At 34.9% G+C, this 24,244-nt stretch overlaps 1 protein-coding gene across 3 annotated transcripts; it reads left to right on the top strand.

The window, feature by feature from the left end:
- Positions 1-711: 711 nt before the first annotated feature.
- PTGES3 (prostaglandin E synthase 3) lies at positions 712-19,781 on the top strand. Of its 3 annotated transcripts, XM_031941148.1 has the most exons (9): positions 712-1,088; positions 1,447-1,668; positions 14,544-14,657; positions 14,778-14,847; positions 15,433-15,531; positions 15,758-15,847; positions 17,190-17,252; positions 18,003-18,027; positions 18,528-19,781. In XM_031941148.1, exons 1-9 carry the CDS (start codon positions 727-729, stop codon positions 18,545-18,547), a joined length of 1,065 nt encoding a protein of 354 aa, XP_031797008.1. In that variant the 5' UTR covers positions 712-726; the 3' UTR covers positions 18,548-19,781. The 3 variants fall into 3 exon arrangements, with proteins under 3 accessions (XP_031797008.1, XP_031797009.1, XP_012407227.2); XM_031941149.1 differs by lacking the exons at positions 18,003-18,027; positions 18,528-19,781 and adding an exon at positions 17,708-17,933; XM_012551773.3 differs by lacking the exon at positions 712-1,088 and having other exon boundaries at positions 1,181-1,668.
- Positions 19,782-24,244: the final 4,463 nt, after the last annotated feature.

Here is a 24,244-nt window from a genome sequence, read left to right on the forward strand (position 1 = left end):
TTTCTCCTCATTTCTATCAGTTGTCTTCAAACAGCTCCCTGAATTGGTTCTATTCATAATTTCTCAAGGAATAATCATATTCAATTATATTTATATACCATAATTTGACCATATATTCATTCACCTGGTTTGTTTCCAGTTATTCGCTATCAAAAAAGTGCTGCTAGATATCCTTGAGCCCCTGAGTTCTTTCCTTTTGTGTTCTAACAGTCTAATGGTGTTTCTGCATGAAAGGCACATACAATTTGGTAATTTGGGGAATATAGTCCCAAATTGTTTTCCAGAACCCCTGCCACAATTGCCATTTTTCTCCTTAATCTTCTTTGCCATCTAATAGGTGTGAGGTAAAACTTCCTAAAACTGTTCTAATTCGCCTTTTTTCCATTAATGATTCGGAGCTATTTTAAAAAAAAAGTTTAATGTCTTCATTTGAACACTGCCTCTTTGTAGAGGATGACAATTTTAACTACCCCCTTTTAGCAGACGCTTAACGTTCCCTGAAAGGGTGAATGAATGGAGTGAAGGGAATGGTCGGATATTCTAAGATTGCGCCCGTTCCGTCTTCCTTTCATGCTAAGAGGAACCTCGGGGCGCACTAGGTTCTCAATTTAATTCAATAAACCTTAAGTTCCAGGGTGTTTAGAGGTATAAAGGGATAGCCCTGGCCCGTAAGGGGCTCACATTCCACGGAGCTACACACGCCCGAGCGAGGGGTCGCGAGGCCAAATGCAAGGGGGCAAAGGCAGCTCCAAGACTGGGCCTTTCACACCCACCCCCAACTTTTGGCCCGCGACCAGCTCTTCCTCGCGGGAAGGACAGCCCTGGGGGGGGGGGGGGGGGTATGCGATTCAATCACCTCTCCTCCGGCCTACATTTTCTCGGCCTCCCAGCTGGGGCGAAGTGGGGGAGGGGAGTTTAAGACCATGGGCCATTAGTCCCGCCTCAGCCCGCGGGCGAATAACCAGCCACCTCCCCGCTAGCCTTTCCCAGCCGACTTCACCCTCCCCATTTCTCGGAGGTTTCCCTAGAAGATCACGCAAAAGCACGAGCCCAGACGGTTGGGTAGCCAACGGTTTTCCAACGAGAGGGTACAGTGGGGGCGGGAGGAGAGGCGGGAAGAGAGAACGAAAGGGGGGAGGGGGAGGGGCGGAATAGGTGGAGTTAAAGAGAGTGACGGGGAGACTCCGCCCTTCTCATGGAGATCTCTAGAAAGCCGGGCTCGCGCCCGAAAGCCCAGGAGCGCGCACGCGCGAAAGGGCCCGGGCATTTTGCTGCGTCACTAGCCACCGCCGCCGCCTCTGTCGCTGCTGCTGCCGCCGCCGCCGCCTCCTCCGCCTCTGCAGCCGCCGCCACCTTGCCTCGCCCGGCCTTACCGCCCCTCGTAGGCACACGTTCTTTCTCCTTCCTCGCGCCCTCTTCTTACTCTTTCCTCCTCTCCCCGAACAGAAGAGCCTTTCTCGTCGCGCGGTGCATTGTGGGATCCAGGCCAAGCCCGCCGCCGTCGCCTCCGCCGCCGCCTGAGGGGAGAGCGCAAGAGAGGAGAGGCCGCTACCGGTGGAGGAGGAGGCACCCGAGCCGGAGCCGCCCGCCTGAAGGGAGTTGGAGGCATCGCTGCCGCCTGAGAGACCCACCCCGCCCGTTCGCCCGCCCCCCTACCCCATTCACAATGTGAGTGTGATACCCGCTGGAGGGAGGCTAGTCTGAAAGGAGGACGGGAGGCGGAGGCCGCGGCTCTTGGACGGGCGGGAAATCACCCCGGTCCAGTCCCTCCCGGCCTGCGGGGCCGGCGCCCCCGTGGGAAGGGGGGGCTGTATTCTCACTCCCCGGGAGCAAGGATTCTCCAGTGTTATCCCCCTCCTGGGGTCCTCCTGGAAAGCGGTGGGGCCCCCTTCCCGAAAATACGCGTTCCCTTCCCCCATCTCCGCCCACCTCTGGGGGCCCCTCGGGCTTCCTGGCCGCGGGGAGTTACTGGGCCCTCGCTCCAGGAAGTTCCTGAGCAATTCTGGCTCCCTTTGCCTTGTCCCCGGGACACCCGTCTCGGGTGACCCCGTTACTGCCTGAAGGAGCCTCGGAGGCCCCTTCGCCTGGCATTCCCTCTGTGCTGCTTTTCCCGGGTCGATGTGCCATGGCACAGCGCCATGTGCATTTGGGGTAGGTGGGACCCCGGGAGTGGCGGTGACCACAAGTTGGGGGCACCATGTGGTCTACAGTCCAGAGGTAGTGCTGGCCACGTGCAGGCCGTCCCACTATGGGTCTGTGTCATCTTGACATGGCTCGCTTGCCCGTGTCACTCTGACATAGTATTGCCCCCTGGGGGAATTTAACTACTGATTTGCGGGTCCCCCCCAGGCTTCTATGACCGATAATCCGGAAGAGGGTAGGGGGGCAACCCAAAAACGGCAATTTCCTGGCAAGGAGGAGGATTACTACCTAACAGGTATTTTGCACGTGTTGACCCAAAGGACTACTGTGAAGTTTTAGGAGATAAATGTCCTACCTTAACATTGTTAGGCGGGGTAGCTAGATATTCCTGCCTCAGTTCGCAGTTCCTTAAATCTCATCTGTGTATTCAGTACATTTAAAAAGTTTTTTAGAGGTCAATTTCTCAAACGTGTGTAGGAAGTGAATCCCACTTGAACAATGCTGGAGGTAGAAGTTCGAGTAAAACAAAGGAAAAATGCCTCACCTCTGGAATCTTTGAATATGAGATAGCACTGAAAGGTCTTAACATTTTTCTCTGTTTCTTCAAGTGAGGGAATTGTTCACTTTGTGATAAAATCAAGTTTACTACTAACTTGTTACTAAAATTTAGTGATTGATCAGTAGTTTTAGATTTCAGATTTTTTTTTTTTTAAATAAAACTAATGCCTCAGAGGCACCCAACACCTATTAAAATAACTTTACTGATACTGTGTAGCAGAATAATGGTTCAGGAAGCTAACATATAAGATTTAGCTTTCCAGTTGATTGAAAACATTGTAAAGGAAGGGGTATTTTCAGAAAGTGGAATTGTCTTTGATTAGAAAATTCAGCTGCATATACGAAACTTTCCCATTTTTGTGACCTAACATTTATAAATGTTCATCTTAACTTGGTTTGATTATTGCTACAGTTACAAACACAGATTTTTAAGAACTAACCTAATTAATTCTTGGCATTGCTACTCTCAGAATCTCCAGTTTTATCGAGTATAGAGTTGTATCCATTTTGAGAGCAGAGGGCTTAATCTGAATTGAGGAAATTTGTAAATACAGTTTTAGTATCGGATGGTAAAGAAATAAATATTCAGCTAATTATCATTTAATTTAGTTGCTTTATTTATTTAAATTAGTTTTTAGAAACATGAGAAAGAATCATGTAGATAGATGAAACTGGTAAAAATCAGGATAATGAAATAAAGACATAGTTTGAATGTATTTTACAAGACTAATGGATTCATAGTTTTCTAATTTTTGAAGGAAAAAAGGTATGCATTTTATGGTTTTGATTTTGTGGCTTCCTTAGGGGTGTGAATTTATAAAATGAATGCTAAGACTCCATTGAATTAGAAGAAACTTTTTGTGGCCCATCCAATAATAGATGAAAAAGGAACTTTGTACGGGGAGGGTTCCCTACTAAAAATAAATGGTAATGATTGCCCAGCCAAATATCCTTAACAATTTAACCAAAATAAGTTTTATATGTAAGGTGCTCAGAGGTCACAAGACAGTATCATTTGAGAAAGGCAGGTAACATTTTTTTCACGGAAGGAAATGGGAGCAAGAGAAGTTTTGTGCTTGCCTTAGATTATTAAGTTCTTGGTTGGAACTAACCAAATTTCCAGCCCAACTGATAAATACTGGAGTTAAATTGGTGTGATAGAAGGCTGAATTCTGGAGACTTTGGTTCAAGTCCTAATTCTACCACTTTCTTTCTGTGCTATTAAGCACATCATTTATTCTTTTTTTCTTTTCTGTTTTTTTTTTTTTTTAATCGGTAAATTAAAGCCACATTTTAAATTTCTTCCCCTTTTTCCAGCTCTTTATTGTTTGAGTTTACTGGGGGAAGAGCTTTGAATTTAGGAGATAAGGATTTCTGTAATCGTTCTTCTCAATCATACATACCTGTATGACCTTAGGCAATTTGTTTAATGTCTCTGGATATCAGTTTTCTCTCTTGAAAAAGAAAAACTGTTGTGCTAGGTGGTTTTTAAGACAACTTTCAGCTCTAAATTTATATACTCTTGTAGGAGTCAGCTAGCCTTAAGTAATTATAGTTTTTTTATAAATTGGAACTGATAGTTCCCTTTAATCCTATTATGATTTACTTGAGGTAGGGATCTGGAATGAAATTATCAAACATTAAGCAAAATCTTATCTTTACTAAGATTTGTAAGCTTTACGTCTGTCCCCATCTTTCTGCCTCGTATTACCCCTCCCTCCAAAAAAACAAAAACCCAAATTACTAGTGTCTAAATAATTGGGCAAAAATTTTTATTTGAAAGGAATACTCGATAAATTAGGGAAGTAGTATTAGTGTTTCCTTTCAGGATTCATTTCCTAGCCACTGTAACATGGCAACTGATTTTCAGAGTGTAAACTAAGTTGTACTTTAACTAGAATCCTATGGAAGTAATCAGTGAGTGTGAATAGCAACATGCCTTTAATTATTTTTCTCATTGATGGTATTCAGATTTCCCAGATTTTGGTCTCAAATTTGATTGAATCTCATCTAATGTAGTTTCCTTAGAGTTAGTAATTATCATTTGGAATTCTTTTCAAATCTCATTGTATATTGGTGTTATGGGAAAAGCCCTGAATTTAATCTTGGAGAGGATATTTAGATTCCTACCTCTGCTACTAAGCTACTAGAACAAAACATTTGCCCTCTCAGCTTCAGTCTCCTTGTATGTAGAATGAAAAAACAAGATGATCTTAAGCCACTAGAACTCTAAATCTGTGATCCTATGACTAAAGTTTTTAAAACCACCAAGAGTTTTTGTATCATTTCTGATCCTATAGTTGGTGTGCAAAGGATTTTAGTATGGACTCAAAAACATTGTTTAGAAATACCGCCTCAACAGTTAATGCTTGAATAACTAAAAGTTTTTGTATTGTTCTGTGTCATCCATTCTGTTGTGCATTTCTTTAATGCAGGTATAGTCCCATCTGGTATTTAATTTTTAAGGAGAAGTCAATGCCTTTTTCTAAGGTTCTATAAATTATTAATGTAAAAAAGCTTAGAAAATATAAATTAGCCTTTGAAGATTTTGTTATTGTATTATTGTATAGTATTTGAACTGTAAGTGAATTCTTTCCTGATTCTTGACATGTATAATCCTAGAGTTGAAAGGAATCTTATAGTCAAGCATTTTTTACTGATATCCAGGGATAATTTAAAAGGCTGTGGTTGAAACAAGGTAACAGTGGGTCATTCAATTTGAACTGGAAACATGACCTTATAGAACAGCTAAGGAACTAGGTCAAATCTCTCGTTTTTCTTTCATTTCATAAGCATTTATTAAGCATCTCCTATGTGCAAGAACCATTTGTGCTATATTCTGGGAGTACAAAGACAAAAAGTAGTTCGATCCCTCAAAGAACTTACATTCCATGGAGAGGAAACATGTATACATAAATACAAAATGTATACAAAGTAATTGAAGGGAAGGCACTAATAACTGAGTGCCTGAGAATGACTAAAATCGGTTATCATTTAGTAACCTACTAGTCTCTTAATTTCCAAGGATTTAACTGACCATTGTTTTCTTGGTTCACATCCCATTTTTGTTTCTTAGCTTGTAGTTTCTGTTAAACTTATTTCTTGACTTTTGCACATAATTCACATAATTTCAATTTCAATTATTCACATAAGTCACATTTGCCTCACCTGTAAGATGATGATTTTTATAATTTCTTCCATTGTGTGTAAGCAGATTTGGGAGATAATTCTCAACTTAGGTAAGTTTGCAATACACAAATTTCATTCCTCTTAAAGATAAGAGGAAATTGAAATTTGAGAAATAGTCCATTTATCTTAATCTAGAATTAGCATTACAGCTTTAGGGGAGGAGAATAGGAATAAAATTGATGGAAATTTAAAGAAAGATAAGTTTTGTGTGACAAAGTTTACTGTCTTTGGTAGCAAACTGTCAGTGGTTTTAAAGAAATTTTTTTGAAATCTTTTTTGAAAATTGTTTTTAAGCAACCGTTTTGCTTTTGAAACCATCACCAACGTGTGTGAGAAAGTGAGTGAAATAGTGTAGAGTAGTTGATAGAATGCTGACTTTGAAATTGGGAAGACATGATTTAAAAGCTAGACTTAGATATACTGGTTTTTATGATTTTAGACAAGTCATTTAATCTCAATCTGTCAGCAAACACTTTTTAGTACTTAACTGTTCTAGCCACAGCTTCCTAAGTGCTTGGGTTTAGAGGCACAATTAAAGCCCCTACCCTCAAGGAACTCACATTCAAATGGAGGAGACAAAATGCATATAAAATACAAATTGATTGTAAATGGAAGATAATCTCCAGAGGAGATGAAGCTAATAATCAAATTGGTTGGTAGAAGTTCCAAATAGGAACCTTTCTACATTGGTGAAATTATAGGTCTGATCAATATATAATCACCTATGGAAGAAAAAAACATCTATTACTAAACAAGTTTTTTGGAAATTAGGTTAGTTAATACAAATACTAAAGACTACTGTAGAGAATAGAAGCCATTAACATTTGGAAGTTCATATTGTACAATTCTAAAACTGAAAGACATTGTTATTATTATCTAGTCCAATCACTTCATTTTAGAATTGTTGAACTAACACTCTCAGCAGAGGTAAAGTTCTGTGGTTAAATTTACACAGCTAGTGCATGGCAGACTAGGCATTAAGATAAAGTTCTCTACTTCCAGTCATATTGTTGCTACGCTTTTGTTTAAACTCTCTTGACCAAGACTATTGTCCTAGCTTCTTAACTGGTTTCTGTCCTTTCTCTCTTCTTTCTAATGTAGCTTTCACAAAGCTACCAAAAAGAAATTACTTACAGGTTTGACCATGTGACTATTCTGCTCAAGACTCCCTCTTGTCTGTAAAATTCAATAAAAACTTAAGGCCCTTCCACAGATTGTCTTCAATTTATTTCATACTGTATCCTCATTCTAAATTCCAGCATACTTCAACTCCTCATCTTTGCCTCACATATCCCTCTCTTAAGGATGTATCTGAGGCAGGGACATTCTACTTGAAAACTGTTTTTGATCCTCTCAACTGCTAGTTATCTTCCCTCTCAAACCATCTCATATTTACAGACAGCTCTTGCTTTACATAAATTCACATTACACAAATTAGACAAAGTAAAAAATATCAAAGAAATCCAAATGAGGTCTCTGAATGGGGATCTTTTTTATTTTGAAAATATAAAGCTAGGTACTTTAACATGTTGCACACATATGCTACCTTTACTGTGCATGCTTTATTATTGATCTTTCATTATATTTATTATCGTGATACAATATTTAGTGTGTCGGCATAATACATTTTGTGACTTGGGAAAAGGTATCATGTGTGCGTTTGTTACATAGACTAAGTGAAATGAGTTGGTAAGGGCAAATTCACATTATGTAACCCAGAGAGGGCTACAGAATGATCCACTTATATAAATCAAGAACTGTCTGTTTGCATTCATTCTGTCCCTCAATCTCTCTTCCCTGCCTTTTTTCTTCCCACCTCCTTTCCATGTATTTGTATTTTCTTGGCAAATAAGTACTTAGTAAATACTGATAACTATATTCCTACCTGTTTTTGATTACTCTTGAATTCTTTGTAAAACAGTTATCTTCCACTTGCTATGATCTTGGGCAATAACTTCTTTGACCTCCTTAATCTATAAGGATTGAGTTAAAATTAATGACCCCTAAGGTTCCTTCCTGAAGTCCTCATCCTCAGCAAGAGCTGATGGCTTACATGAAGCCATCCATGGCTTTCCTTTTAGAATGATTTCTTTAAAATTTCCCTGGAGCATCCTAGTCTTTCCTTTGTTCTATTCACATTATTCTACTTTTTACGCTAATTTATTTGTTTTTTCCTTTGCTCTCCTTAGGAAAGTAAAGAATTTTTTTTTTCTTTGAGTATTTTGAATAAAGCCAGGTGGTTGATGTTTTGAATAGGTTGGAAGGGAAAATCTATTGTCTTGATTTAAAAAAAAAAAAAAATCTCTGGACTAGTGGTAATACTCAAAAAGGATTATAGTTTCAGGGAATTAGAAAATATAATGCTGATGGTAGTTTGGGCTGGTAAAGCAGTACATTTGCAAAAATACTATCAGTGTCTGTTGGGTTTCCTGACCAAGAAATTCTTTTTTGTTTGATGTGTTCTAGTCTTTGTAGATTTATTTTGGTGGTGAAGTTTTGTTTTTTTGTTTTTTTGTTTTTTTTTTTTAATGTTGTTGATAGGTTAAGAAAGGACTTGCTCAGGTTTTTCTCTCTGAATTAATTATTTCTTATACCCTACTGTAAAAGTAGTAGTTACTACAAACTGAAATTATTTGATGGTTTCTTTTGGTGTCTATGGGGTAGACTTGAGATGAAGAATGAATTAGGCCCTAACTCGAATCCATATTTTAAATCTTAGAACCAAGTATATAGCTTGGTCTATAAAAGAGGGCCCCCAAAATTTGAGGTTTTCCTAGATTAAAAACATTTACCCTGCTTGTGTCAAGAGTCTTGGAGGATCAAATGAGGCAGTATTTATTAAAAGTAAGGCCAGAGGGGTATAGAGGGTAGAACCAATTAGAATATTATGTCCAAAGGCACCTGACTTAACCGTGGGTGGGTGATACTAGGCAAGTCACATAAGCTCTAGGGGACATCCAAGCAACTTTCTAAGACTATGAATTGCAAAGCACAAATTGATCCGGGAATTTAGATGTGAATCCTTACATTCTTACTTCCTGAAAGAGGGTTAGTTCACATTTACTAATTGATTGAACATAAATGGAAAGTGTAGTTTGATATATTTTAGCTATATAAGCCCTAAAATAAATTTTAACTCTTAAGATTTACAAAGGTCATACACTATTATGCTTTAGTGCTACAGTAGATCTTTGATCTTAGTCCGTTATTCCCCTCCTGAAGTTTACCAAAATTCATCCTATATAAATGTCATATTATCCATGCCTTTTAATTCATCTACTGAAAATGTTCCTTTAATCCTATAAAAATGTTTGGGTAAGTGCCAATTTCTTTATGTTGTAATTACCTCAAATTCATTCCATAGTTGAATTCCTATACAAAAATTTTTGTTTTAACATTAGTAGGAATCTAAATGAAAACCAAGTTAAAGTTGACAAAAAGTGAAAGGTTATGTGCATATGGCATAGCAAAATAATAAGGGATTTTCATTCTTCTATATTGAAAGGATGGGATTTTGAATTATTAATCACTTGCACAATTATCCAAGCATGAGATAACCATTGTATCCCAAAAAAGTTATTCCTCATGACTCTTTGTGACCATTAATCATATCATTTGAAGCCAAATCTTATGTTTTTTTTTTCTTTTTAAATGAAATTTTCATCATAGAACTTTTTAAATAGGAAAATACTTTTTGAATCATTTATGGATTTTTTTACCATAACTTTAGCTATTGACACTACTAAAAATAGAGATAAATCTAGAAAGGTTAGTAGTATTACTTTTATGCCTTTGTTGATTTCAAGGGAGAAAGTGGGAGTCTATGTCCCTATGACAAAATTTAGTTGAATGTTGTGTTTCTTTTTTCTGCCAATTAGAATGTAAAATTCTCCCTGCTGTGGAGAATTTATCTTCTGTTTCCTGGACTTGTATAATATACATTTTAAATGTCTTTCAGAATCTTGACCCTGAGTCACTGCAAGGTCTCAGTTTATAAAAAGAGTTAATTTTATTGAAGGCAGGACAAGTAGATCAGTACATTAAAGGTTCTCAGCTGCCTTAACTAACAACCAAGGTCTAGGAACCACTTTTAGCCAAGCTATTTTTTTTTTTTTTTAATTGATACAGAATTAGCCTTGAGGTTTTGCTTTTTAACTCAGAGTAACTTCTTTTGTCTTTACAAGTATTTTCTTCCATTGTGATAGAGGAAAAAGATGTTTATCCCCTAATCTTTCTAGAAAAATTGATAAAAATTAAACAATAGTAGATTAAAACTTCTATTAGTATTAGTAGATTAAAACTGACCATGAAGAAAAGATTTTAGTATAATTTTTTCCCCAAAATTGGTCTTTTTCAACCAGTTCTTAAAAGTTTGCTGCTAGAAGTTTTTCATCTTAAATTGTTGGTTTTATGAAGAAATACATAGCAAATTAGTGTGGCTGGTCCAAATTATGTCTCTTCAGTTTATCATTGAGATAACATTTCTGAAATCACAATGTTTACATATTGATCTTTTAAGATGCTTTAAAGAACATTTATGATGTATTTGATGAAATGATGTATATGATGAACTAACATCAAATAGAAATTAAGACCTTTCCTTGGCTTCTTAATGCAGCAGCATCTTAAAGACTTTACAAGAGAAATGCTCACTGATAATACAGCAGTTTGAACTGATTTCCAGCACACATCAGCTAATTAAATTTTTTCCAGAATTTTGAACTTAGAAATATTAATAATAAATTCTACTACACTTAAAACCTCAAGTCAGCCTTAAAGAATTTTGGCTGAAATTTAATCTGAAAATATAATTTATTAGCTTTTATCATTTTTGTTATTCATTTTCCTTTTGTGTAAATTTTTTCTAGGTTCTAAGAAAAACTGAAATTGGGAATAGGAGGAAGTAAGGTGGTGATAATAAAATCAAAGAGTTGGGGAAATGCTTAAAAGTTCTTTAAAATACTACAAAGGCCTTCGAGGTTAATTGCCTGACCCCTGGCTGCCATTGTAATTATTTTCCCACAGGCTACCTATGGCTCTTAGATTTTTTTTTCCTATGGGAAAATAGGTTACATTTTTAATTTGCTTTTCAACCAGCTTTGCTAGAGCTTTCAGCTTGCATAGATATTCCTAGTGTCTGTTATATTGTCTCTTGGATTGGATTCATATCTGCCCCAAATCTTTAAAAAAGAAGAAAGAAAATTCAGGGAAGGAAAATCTCTACTCAGAAACACTTGGATTAGCTATGATAGCAGGGCACAGCTTTTTTTTTTTTTTTTAAATCAAGAATGATGCATTTTGTCATGATATGTGTTCCAAGTAGTTGGGAAGTTGAGCCTTCAGATCTAGAGGGTATAAACCCCCTACTAAGAAATGCCAAGAGACATCAAATAATTTTTGAAGTGGGAAATTTTGGTAGGATAATTTGAATAAAAAGTAGTCCTTTTGTTGGAACTTAGAAAATGACAAAATTACTCTAAATCTAGGAGACAGAAATGGGAGAAATTTGTACATTTTTCAGATTTCTTCTGTATTTGTGTACTTTTTAATTTGTCATTTATTTGAATTGCAATTTTATTATTGTTAGCACTGGGATATATTTAAGTTACAGGAGAGCTGAAAGGGAATTGCCTCTAGATAAAGAACACAGAGTGTTGTTTCTTCCTATCTATGTATAACAGAACTTCATCAGGTAGAGAATATATATAATATGCTTAATTAGTATAGAATTTTAGTCAATTTCCTGTCTTTTAAAAGGAAAAAATTGAGACCCCAAAGAATTTCAATTTATATTCAAACTGCCATTGCTGATTTAAATCTATTGATGTTTTCAGTCTGGATTTTTATTAATTTGTTTTATCTCTGCTAGGCTCCTTTTTTCTTTCTAGAATAGCCACCTGTATCGTTCCCTAACTTCCTTATGATCTCTTCCCCAGTATTCCTTTCAATTCATCTTTTAACCCCACATTTTTCCCATTCCTTGATAGTAGTCCAAAACAACTTGCTATTATCTAAGCTGAGGTGAAGAGATTATGGAGGAAAAAAAATGGATATTTTTCTACTTGAGGGTGATTATTACTGGATGTAAGGTTGATCTTTGTTTAATTCAGCTAAATATTAACAAAGCATCCTTTAAATGCAAAGCAGCCCACAAGACATTGGTGGTATATGCTATATGACACATTTTCTAGCTCAGAGTGTTTGTCTAATGGGATTATAAGAAACATCAGTAACTTATAAACTACTTTCTCTATTAATACCTGTGTGGATCATCTGTGCTTTTGTAATTGACTGTGGTACAAAGGGGCAAGATATACAGTGGATCACAGTGTTTAGATTTGCCTGTGAACATTGAATTGAATAATAGCTATGTTAAATATAAGTTCCTGATTCCATGACAAAATACCCATATTATTGGAAGAATTGAACCATATTAAATCTGACATTTCCTAGTAAAGCAAAATGGAATCGGGGGAAGGGGGTGAATGATCATGCATTAAGACATGGAACAGTCTTTGCAGGACTTGTTAGATGTTTGCAAAAATAACATCATGAGAAGCTTAGTATGTCAAAATTTACTGCAAATAATGAACTAGAGGAATTCTGTAAATAACTAGAAAAGTCTTCTAGTTAAATTACCATTTTAATACATTAGTTCTATGTGAGGAAATTGGGGAAAGTTTGAGAATATGGTTGAGAAATTCGAAAGGAGAAGAAAATTATACAGAAGCCTTGTACTTGTATTATCAAAGTGTCATTGCACCAGATATGGTAAATGTTATACCATAAAAAAATAAAATTGATCCTTCTTGATATCCTTTATCCATCTATATTGTGTCTGTATAGTCAAATCACTAACTTGAGGTCAAAATTGAAAACATTAAAATAAAAATGAGAAAATATGATATTTAGTTAATGCAACTCTAACCTGGACAAACTAGCTTTTGAAGCCAAAAAAAAAAAAAATAGGAAAGGGCTAAAAGAACAGAAATGAAATACACAGAAATACATATAGAACATAATGACAATAGTGAGGAATTGGTTCTCAAGGTACTTGAAAAAAGGTGGAAAGTGTGTAAAACCTCATGAGTCAAAAAATTATCTGATGCATATAACTAAATTAAGACTCCTTAAAACAGTTTTTATATACAGATATGGAAATCATAAAAGTCCTTGAAAAATGTAGCAAAAGATAACTTTGGCCTGTCAAGATCTCTGTCCATGGCAGAACCCCAGTAGGAAAGGGAATTTCTTTACCTTGACAGATATTTTTATAAATGGCATTTTACTGACTACATCAAGATCCAAAACATTACAGAACCTCCCATATGAAATCCATACTCAAAAATTTCGCTCTAAATATATAACCAGGAAAATCAAGTATAATTTTTTAAAAATGCATATTGTCCTGTTTCTGATACACAGCTGGAATACATAATCCATAAGCTCCATCATCCACTATGATACATGTACTGAACAATGAACTGAGCCTAGAATTAAATAGAATAAGCTGGATTGCCTTTAGGAAATTGAATAGTGCTTGTAATAACCTAAACTTTGTTCTTTTTATTTATGAGTAATTTTCAAGTCAAAACACTTTATAAAAACTGACCCCATCTACAGTCTTGTTTTCTGCATTTGGGGATGTATTCCTTTTGTTCCAGGCAGGAGAGCTTCTTAAATGTCTCATACAATCTCCCATTCTGTTTTGTCCATCCCTTGGAAGATGGGCATATTTTCCAGTTCTTTTATATTCTGTTAGCTATCAGTTGTAATCTCTTTATAATGTTTTTGCGTCCCAAAATTTATACTCCTTCCTTAATTCAGTGATACTATTGATTGACTATACTACAAAGAATTTAAAGAGGAAAAGAATCTACATCTATTAAAATGTTAATAGCAGCACTATTTGTGGTGGCAAAGAGAAACAAGGAGTTGGCCATCAAATGGGTAATAGACAAGCAAATTGTAGTAAATGAATGTGATGGAATATTGTGTTGTAAGAAATGATGAAGTTTATGGTTTCAGGGAAACTTGGGAAGGCTCATATGAAGTAATGAAGAATGAAGGCAAAAGAATAAACTTTTATAACAGTATTATAAAAACACCTTTGAAAGACTTAAAAACTAAGATCAATACTGTGACCTGCCACAATTCTAGAGGACTCGTGCTAAGGAACCTCCTTATGGACAATACAGATCATCTTTTTCTTTTAACATGACGAATGCAGTAATTTGATTTGTTTGACCATACCTACTTTTAACAGGTTTAGAGTTTTTTGCTTTTTCGTGGAAATAGGGGGATAATATGAAAATGTGACCTGAAAATAGAATAAAACTTTTCATATTGGATCAATTCCTTGATTTTATAAAGTTCATAAATTTCATTATGTTGCACTTCTATATAATTAAAGTATAATTAGTTTTGGACATTTCTTGGATGGTTAAATATTCATTCAGTCCTCATCTTGGAAATATTAACTATTTTGTAGTTGATATTGGCAGGCTTTTTAGTTGTGAGAATGACCTAAAAAGTCAATATATTTAGTGCAGTGGGAGGCAATTTTTCTTAAACTTTGAGCATTATATATAACTATTTTGTTGCAAAGGTAAAAGTTTATTGTAGCTTAATTACTGTAAATTCTCTCTTTTTAGGCAGCCTGCTTCCGCTAAGTGGTACGACCGGAGGGACTATGTCTTTATTGAATTTTGTGTTGAAGACAGTAAAGATGTTAATGTAAATTTTGAAAAGTCCAAACTTACTTTCAGGTAAATTGCTATGCCGTATGATACAGCAAAAAAATTATCTTTGTCTTAACTTTTTTTTTATGTTAGAACTTTTGAAAAAAATTTCATCTATATAAACAGCCTTTCATTCTTTCTCTACAGTTGTCTTGGAGGAAGTGATAATTTTAAACATTTAAATGAAATTGACCTTTTTCAGATTATAGATCCAAATGTAAGTATTCTAGTAAATATATATCCTCTACTCCCTTTTCAAAACAAAATGTACATCACTAAGTAGCTGGTAGTTTTCTTAGTATTTTCTATTATTCTCCACTTATGTAATTATTTCCACAAATTTGGGTTTTTTTCTGTCTCTTTTCTGGACTCTGCAATTGTAGAAACTCTCCAATTGTGAAGCACATTATATGTGTGCTCCATTAGAACTTTCCTTAAAGCAGAATTCTCAAAACCAAAACTATCACAGGAACATTATAGTCCATTTTTAATTTGAGATTTACTCGTAAAAGGAAAGACAGATACTTCTTGCAGGCATCTCTTACATGCCTTGTCTATGGAAGGGAAAATGGAACTGAATTCAACTAGTAACATAAAAGCACTTTCTGTGATTTGATTTGAGTGAAACCTTTATAATTGAAATATGTTCATCTTTCTCTCTGGAGAGAACCTAGGAAAAGAAAAACAACAAAGTCTGTACAGGAGAGTGTTATACCATCTGAAATAGCATTATGTAATACTTTATTCCTTTTAGACGCATTCCTACAGACATAAAATAGAGGTTGGTTCTTTTATCTTTTAGGACTCCAAGCATAAAAGAACAGACAGATCGATCTTATGTTGTTTACGGAAAGGAGAGTCGGGACAGTCATGGCCAAGGTTAACAAAAGAAAGGGCAAAGGTAGGGTCTTGATTGCTAAGGCATATATACATACACATGTGTACACAAACACATACACAATAATTATATCTGCACAACATACTAGCAGTATTAATAATCTTAAGTTTATGAATTTTTTATGAGTATAATATGGCTATAAATTCACTATCAAATCCCAAAATGTGCGATAGGAATTTTAATGATGGTACAGATGAACCTTAAAAGGATAATTGTGTTTATTCCACAGCTCAATTGGCTTAGTGTGGACTTCAATAATTGGAAAGATTGGGAAGATGATTCTGATGAAGACATGTCCAATTTTGATCGCTTCTCTGAGGTAGAATTTCCTTTAAACACATTTGTTTAAGTTTTTAATCTTATATCTCCTGTGTGGAGTTTGCTTCAGCTAATTTTTTGGAAATCCTTGGAATCATTTAGAATTCAAACTACATATTTCAGAATCAATTCTTAGTTTAAAAAAAAAAAAAAAAGACCTTGAAATCCCCATTGTGAAAAGTGATTATCATTTAATCTTATATAGAGTATACCAATTATAAGTATTCCATGAATTTGAGATTATATGTCCTGATAGTTATCCTTATCTACAAGAGAATATAGAATGTTGACTTATGTTTTTCTTTTGTTGATGTCTTTGTGTCAAGCATACTTCTCTTGATAAAATTTATTAATTGTAATTTTCTGGCTAGCTTTCTGTCATAGTCTGACCCAATCTCCTCTAGCAGTCTGTCAGTCTCAACCAGTCTCCCTCTGAGTCTGACTTTGTCTGCAGTTTAAATACCCTATTACAATTACATCATTACAATATACTGTGTACGTGTGAACTAGAGAACCATTCTATCGCCACACTAAGTATATGTATATTAGAGAACCATTATCTCATCAATTCTACTGAGTTAACTAACACCTTGTTTCAAGTATACTTTTCCAGAGTTCTCTACAATTAGTCTGTTGCTTTCCTTATAGAAATAATAGGTATCAATAAAAAAAATTCGCCCACATTTCTCTTTGTGTTCCTCTCCCAAGTTTAACCTTCAGCAAAATTATCAGGTTTTGGCTTTTTTTTTGGGGGGGGGGGGAAGGGAGGGAATGGGAGGAGGAAGGAACGGAGTGAATAAAAGGAGAAATCAAACACAAATAAAAATACCTGTGTGTAAAAATCCTTTTCTCAGTGAAATTTGAGTTTATAAATTCATTCTTCCTTCAGAGACTCTAAGAGTAAAAGAAACTATTTTACTCTCAGAAAATTGTGAGCCTGCAAGATAGTTATTTTCAGATATTGGGAAAAGATGCTGTGTAGATACAGAAATAATTTTTTATGTTGTTCTAAAAGTCAGATGTCCAAAAGAAAGAACTAGCAAAGGTTTGAATTACCATTTGTTGTAGAATGGATTTGCTTAACTTAAGAAATTAGACTAGACCTCAAAGATTGCTTTCATTCCTAAATTCTACAAAATTTAAGGCGGGGAAAAAAAAATGTAATGAGATTACATTTAGCATCACATTGTGTTTGCAAAACATTTGTACTGTTTGATGACTTGTCAGTGATTTACTAAAGACAAAAAGTGACAGATGTGGCTGTTGAAAAATTGATAATGAATTTTACTGATTTCCATTTTTTAATTAATAAGACTTGAATGTTAATATTTATCTTCAAACAGATGATGAACAACATGGGAGGTGATGAAGATGTAGATTTACCAGAAGTAGATGGAGCAGATGATGTGAGTAGTTTTTAATTGGTTTTTAATTTAGTCTAGTAATTTCTGAAGTATGTGTTAAAACAGTGATGAACTTGGAAGTCAGGATTAATTTGGGCAGTACTACTTTTGTAACTAGCTTTGTGACGATAAGCAAATCATGTAATTCTCTTTTAAGTTCATTTTCCTTATCTATAAAATGGACAATGATTATAACCATCTACATTGAGAAAGCATTTTATAAATTAAATCACCATATAAATATTTAATTCACTTTATCAATTATGCTAACTTATACTGAAGGGAGAACTAGAAGTGGAACTATAATCCCTTTTCATAGAATATTGGGACTATACATGATTTCTTAAGGGTGAGTTTACCCATAGTAGTCAAATTTTGTTAATGGCAAAATAAAAATTAGGACTTTTGACTTCTGATTCAGATACCCTTTCTACAATACCAACTTCTTTTCCTTGAAGGGCAAGATGTGAAGCAACCGAAGCTAAGCCCAAGAATCATAAATCATAGGAAAGTACATATATTCATGCCCAGATGTAGACAAGAAGATCATATGTCTCAGTAATAACATAAAATATCTGATTATCTTTACCATAAGACCAAGCATTTGTGTCTAATTTGCTAAATGCTAATACTTGTGATATCCATATTTTTTATAAAATGTTCACTAGTTCTACTTTATAGAATTTTATTAAGCAAAAGAATGTGCAGATACATTTTATAACTTTATTTTCTTTCATATTTTTTTTTTTTTAGGATTCACCAGACAGTGATGATGAAAGTAAGCTTTTAAATTTGCAATGTTACTTGCAATTATTTTAATCACTAATCTTTAAATTCAGACTCTTTCCATTTGAGCAGACTTTTCTGCCTATTTACTTCTTCCAATTGCCCAGATTCCTTATCACCCTGAGGTAATTCAGGAAATAGTCTATTTAATTTTAAGCAGACCAGGGTAAGTTTGACGGGGTGTTTCTTGTGTCTGCTTTTTAAAAGGTTCATAATGTCTTGTAACATTAAACTATATTATATTAAGTTGTTTAGTGGTTTAGATCAAATTAAGTAAACTATTAATAATTAAGGAGAAAATCTCCTAAATTCTCAAAAGAGAGACGATAATTTGAATCGTAGCCAAAGCATAAATCTAAATTAAATTATTCTTGGAATAATTTGGGGCAACACAGATAAGCTGGCTAAAAGGTGAGCCAGAATGGATCTCTTCTAAAAGTAAAGTGAATGTTAGAAAGTTTACATTATGCTTTCCACTAACTTTTCTTTCAGAGATGCCAGATCTGGAGTAAAGAAGAAAGTGTCGTCTTCAGGGTTTTGGGAAAGAAAGATAACTTCATTGCAAAATTTTCATAATTGAGATAATTCCTGCGTTGGTAGCTCTAAAGGCAGATACTGAATTTGCCTCCTTTAATCCATTTTCAATCTGTTTGTTTTAAAAAGGCTTCACTAAGGGTTGATGTGTACTATTGTATGGGTCAGTTTTAAGTCAGCTGAGGCAATAACCTTATGCATGAACATTTTTTCAGACTTCCAAGAAGCAATTGAGGTATAGGCAATGGATGGACCCAGTCATTGCAGTTTAAAAAAAAAAAAAAAAAAAAAAGGTTCACTGAGTCTCTTTACTGCTTTATAATGCAGATGCTGACGTGATAAGAAAACTTAGCTTATTTTAAATAGTTTAAAATCACTTTCCCCTAATCAACAGGGTAGACTAAAGAGAATTTAAAAATGTTCAGATTTTAGTACACAGAATCAAACTGCTGAAGCAAGTTTAATTGGCTGACAATTTAAGCTGACAACATTGCTGTACCTCCCAAGTGTCTCCAGGATTGTTCCACTAATGTTTTATTTAAAAAAAAAAAATATTCACTTCACATTGTTGTATTTAAATGATCACTAGTTAGTGTTCCAAATGTATTTTAGCTAAAACTAGTGAAGCCCTAATTTAAATGGTTATGAAGCCTGTACATTTGGTATTGTTTGACCCTTAAGCTTTTACATCTCTTACTTAGTATGGAGGAGGAAGAACAGCTATACATTGTTGCTTGTCAATCTGTACATTTAGACCAAATTTGTATTTGCACTGTCAGTATGGAAAACGAGTGACAAAACGTTTAATACACTATTGGATTTTTTTTTTTTTTTTGATTTTTTTTTTTTTCTGGACTCAGCTTATAACAAGGCTGAAAAAAACTTCAATTTGTGTTCAGAACAGTGGGGATTTTTTTTTTATGTCTGCATTCTTTCTAATAAACAGTTGAAGACTTCTTGGCTGTCCTTTTAAGTGTCTGGTTTACTGTAATTTCATGTATTCTTACTATTTACTGGAATGGAATTTTTATTTTTACTTGAGGAAGAATATAGTAGAACTATTTCCTCTTAAATGAAGGAGGCTTGTTGTAATGTTCCCAGGAAACCTTTTAAAAAGTGGATCTGTAATAGAACTTGTGGATACACTTTACAACATTTGAAAAAGAAAGTGTTGTGATTTGACTGAAATAAAACTAAATGTGTTGTCCTCCTCTAAATCTTTGAGCTTCTGCTTTTGAGCAGTTTTTGTACCCTTCAGCTTCTGCACCTTTGTCTCATACCATTGAAATTCATCCTATTCCACCCTTCACTTTGGTGTGTATTCAGTGTTTTTAAAATGGCTCTCTATAAACAGTAGAACTAGGAAGGGAAAACTGAGGAAAGTCATGGCTTTACAACTATCTTCATTGGTTCTTCATTACTATTGCCTAAATCTATTGTTTATTTGGGTGGGGGTGGGGGAAGTTGTTGGGTTTATTTTTGTTTTTGTCAGTATTGTTTGTAATTGTTGCCTTTGAACCCTGAAGTTTATTTAAATTACTGACTGGTCTCTGATTTAGTTACCCTTCTCTGACACAGAATGGACTTCAACCTTCTTTGAAAGATGTTTTGCAGTTTTAGCCCTTTTATTCTTTTTTTTCTTTTTTTGATTTTTTTTGTCTTGACTTTTTTTAAACATGTAGTCTGGGAGTTGATTTTTCTTAATTATTTTTGATTCCTATTTGGAGGTAACAGTAAAGCTTGTCAGGTGTCTATGTATTCACCATCCCCCAAGGAAAGGTATATTAGAAAATATTTGAAGTCAGCAGACAGGAAAGTTCCAAATCTGCCTTTGACACTTATTAGCAGTGTGACCTTGGCTGAATGACTTACCTTTCTTAGTCCATTTCCTCATGTTAAAAATGGAGCAAATTTATTCTTGATACTACCTCACATGCTTATTATAAGGAAAATGCTTAGCAAATTTTTTTTTAAATTATAGAATGAGTTATTTTGTCATTTACTCCCTGGACTATAAAGCATTCATTGCAAAATTCAATAACTCATTGCTCAGTCTACTATGATAATGTCTGTTATTATGTGGTATCTCATACATACCTATATCATGAATTCCCTTTGAGAAAATTTTAGTGCATTCATTGTATGATATTTAAAGGAAGCTAAATGTGCCTGGCACATAGTAAACGCTTAATAAATATTTGTTGATTTAATAAAAGCCTGTTGACTGAAAGGTAAAATCCCAAGCCAGCTATGAGTCAGAGATGATTTAGGATATTCCAAATGGGTTTATCCTTACTGAATTTATATTGAGGTTGTAAATTTAATTTGTAGAAAGCTATGCCTTCTTCAGTCATTGGGAAAAACAAGATAGGGAATTTCCTTAAAGGAATCTTCCTATATGGTCTCTTGAATGAGTGCTTAAGATTATTTTCCTAACTTAAACTTAACATATGTATGATGGGGAATGAGGTAACTACACAACTTTAGTTGATTTTTAATTGGATTGCGTAGGTGATTTCAGAAGTATCTTGATAAAGACTGAAGCAATATAAAAGATTCAGTTTTTCACCATGTCAATAAGAACCCTTTAGTTTTCCTTTGTTTACCATAGAGGCAGCAGATACTATGAAAAAAACACTTTGTATTAGGACCCAACTACAAATTCTACCAATCACTACCAGTGTGACCTTTGGCAAATCATTAAACCTCTGGACCTGTTTTCCTTGTCTGTAAAATGATAGGATCCCACTAATTGTTTTCTTCTTGCCTTGTATTAAGCAAATCAATTCTTTTTTTTCCCCTCCTCAACTAATACCTCGGTAAAAGGGAGTTTTGTTCTCCTATTTGGAGGAAAGCCCTAAACATTTCTATAATAGCAAAATGGTGCAAGTGTCAATGTTGACTTTTTTTTTTTCTTTTAACCTTTAAGCAATTTTAAACCAGGATGACTACTTTTTTGATGAGTAAGATATATAAAAGAATCTCAGCAAAGAAACTGTTGGGCAAAATATTAGGGCTACTTGGTTTTCCCATTAGATAAGAGCCAAATGGGAACATTATATAGTATCTTGGCATTCAAGCTGAGCAGGGCAGCCCATCTGTCATAAGTTCTTACCTAGATGGTCATATATGGCTTTGGGTAAGATTTCTGCATGTATTGTGTGTAATACTTTTTGTAGGATGTGTAACCAGTTGATAATTGTTGATCAGTGCTGTAAACATCTTGCCTTACACTATTCAGAACACAACTGACCACCATGCAGTAGCCAAAAGTTTAAACAACCAAAACGTAACAGTTTCTCTCAGCCCCTTCTTTGACATGTACTTATAAGACCAAAGAATTAAGATTTATGTTGAACTCGGCATCCACACCTCAATTCCTTGTCTCTTTCCAGCTACTGATATGTACCTTCGTGGTCATATGTTAGATGCTAACCTCCAAATTGAAATGCAACAGTACTCATTTTGAATAAAAAAGATAAGTGTAGATCAAAAGCACTTTGTTATGTATGTAAAACATTTTATTAACCTTAAAAGACTAAATGTGAATTATTTTTGCAACTGGCCAATCCTGTCATTCTCCATGCAACCTTAAGTTTTATCTTTGCCATGTTTGTACCCAGTTCTTGGTAACCTTTGGATTTTCCTGTTCTTATATCTAGACTGTTGAGCCCTGCTAGGAAGAGCCTTGAAGTGAGTTGGTTTCATTCATTTGTCAATTTATATTGCATAACCAGTAAACAGCACTGCCCTCATTGCTGCTCAGCTGGCCTTGTTTTTTGTACTAATTGACAGTTTTCTTAACCTCTCCCTTTCTCCAGTGTTACTCAATCCATTCTTCATATTATAGCCAGATAAATCATCCTTAGGCAAAGACGTAATCATTTAACTCCTCGATTCAGAATTTTCCATTGGCTCCCTGCCTATTGAATAAAAAAGTTGACACTTATGGGCATTTGGAATCCTACAATTTAACATTTTCATCCTTATCATTTACTAGTTTCCCTCCTACACACAATCCATGTACCCTCACTAGATTGTTTGCTGAGTTTTGTACTTTTCCCATTTCTATCTTTACTCTTGCTATTTCTATGTACTGTCCTTTCACTTCAGCATTTGAGACCATATTCATACCTAAAGGCCCAGTTGTTCTCTCCATGAAGCTATCAGATTGCCTTATTTTAAAAATGAGCTTGCTTTCCTTCTGTTTCTTAAAGGTGGTAGTTTTATTGCATTATATTTTGCCATATCCTATCTCTGTCCCCATGATAGGCTTTTTCACTTGTGATAGTTAAATGACATCTTGCTGAGAACACATCATGGACTTGGAGAAAAGAAAGATTCATATATCCTTTTTTTATTATTATTACTCTTAACTTAGACATTGCCATAACAAAGTAAGAGAGAAAGGGGATCAATTACATACAATATACATAGGGGAATCGATTACATACAACTTGCTACTCCTCTTAAATACGTAACTTTTTCCCTTCCTCTCCCACCCATGGTTGTGTGTGTGTGTGTCTGTCTATATATATTATATATATATCAGGTTTTTTTCTGTTGCAAACAGTCCTTCATAGGACCTTTGCAATTAATTTTTAATGGAATATTTTGATTGCTCAAAGTTCTTAAAATAATATTGCTGTTGCTGTATACAATGTTCTCTTGGTTCTGCTCATTTTGCTTTTATTTTGTGCAAGTCTTGTTATGTTTTTAAAATCATCAAGCTCATCATTTATTTTTTTTTAATAGTATTTTTTCACTTATAAAGATGGTTTTCAGATTCATTTTATGTTTCAGGGTTTTTTTATTCCTCCTTTACATCCCCCTCACTAAGACAGCAAGCAATCTGACATAAGCTACACATACAATCATTTTAAATATATTTGCATATTAGTCATACTGTGAAAGAAAAATGGGAGCAAGACAGAAAAAGACCACAAGAAAGACAAGGCAAATTTTTAAAATGAAAAGAATATGGTTCAATCCATATTTAATGTCACAGTTCTCTCTGGATATGGATAGCATTTTCTATCCTAGTCTATTGGTATTGTCTTGGGTCACTTTTAGAAAGTTTTGTTGTTATATGTAATTAACACTACCTTTAAGGTGCAATCAGTGAAGGCTTACTCAGAAAGATAGATCCCCAAGGCTAGAATCAGGAAAACTTAGCTCAATTCAAGTTTGATTTCATACTCTAAACTGTATGACTCTGGGGAAGTCATATGATCTGTTTGTCTCAGTTTCCTTCATCTGTAAAATGAAGATAATACCTACTTTTCATGGTGCTTGTGAGCATCAAATGAGATAATATCAAGCGTGTAGCACAGGCTCTGGTATATAAGCTCTATATAAATGTTAGCTATTAAAAACCCCCCATTCTAATATTTGAGAGCCTTTGACTTTTAGTAGAATTCTTTACTTAGGTCATGTTCACTTAGGCTTTTTTATTTTATAAGCTGGTAAAAGCCTTTGGACCCTTTCCCAAGATCATACTTTTTAAAATTCATAATACCTACAGTTATAAAGGAAACCACATAGAAAAGTATGTTTGCAGGTGTTGCATACTATGAAGCACGCCAGTTTTGGAATTTGAAGACATCTTTTAAGTCAAAGTTGACACATGTTGGTCATATTATTAAATCTCTCTAAGCTATTGATGTATAGCACTA

Source organism: Sarcophilus harrisii, chromosome 5 (genome assembly GCF_902635505.1).
Source record: "Sarcophilus harrisii chromosome 5, mSarHar1.11, whole genome shotgun sequence".
NCBI lineage: Eukaryota > Metazoa > Chordata > Mammalia > Dasyuromorphia > Dasyuridae > Sarcophilus > Sarcophilus harrisii.

Coding starts and splice junctions, on each gene's coding strand:
- PTGES3 (XM_031941148.1), top strand. CDS start 727: ATGCAAGGGGGCAAAGGCAGCTCCAAGACTGGGCCTTTCACACCCACC. Junction 1,669..14,543: donor CCCCCTACCCCATTCACAAT/GTGAGTGTGATA, acceptor CTCTCTTTTTAG/GCAGCCTGCTTCCGCTAAGT. Junction 15,848..17,189: donor ATTTTGATCGCTTCTCTGAG/GTAGAATTTCCT, acceptor ATCTTCAAACAG/ATGATGAACAACATGGGAGG.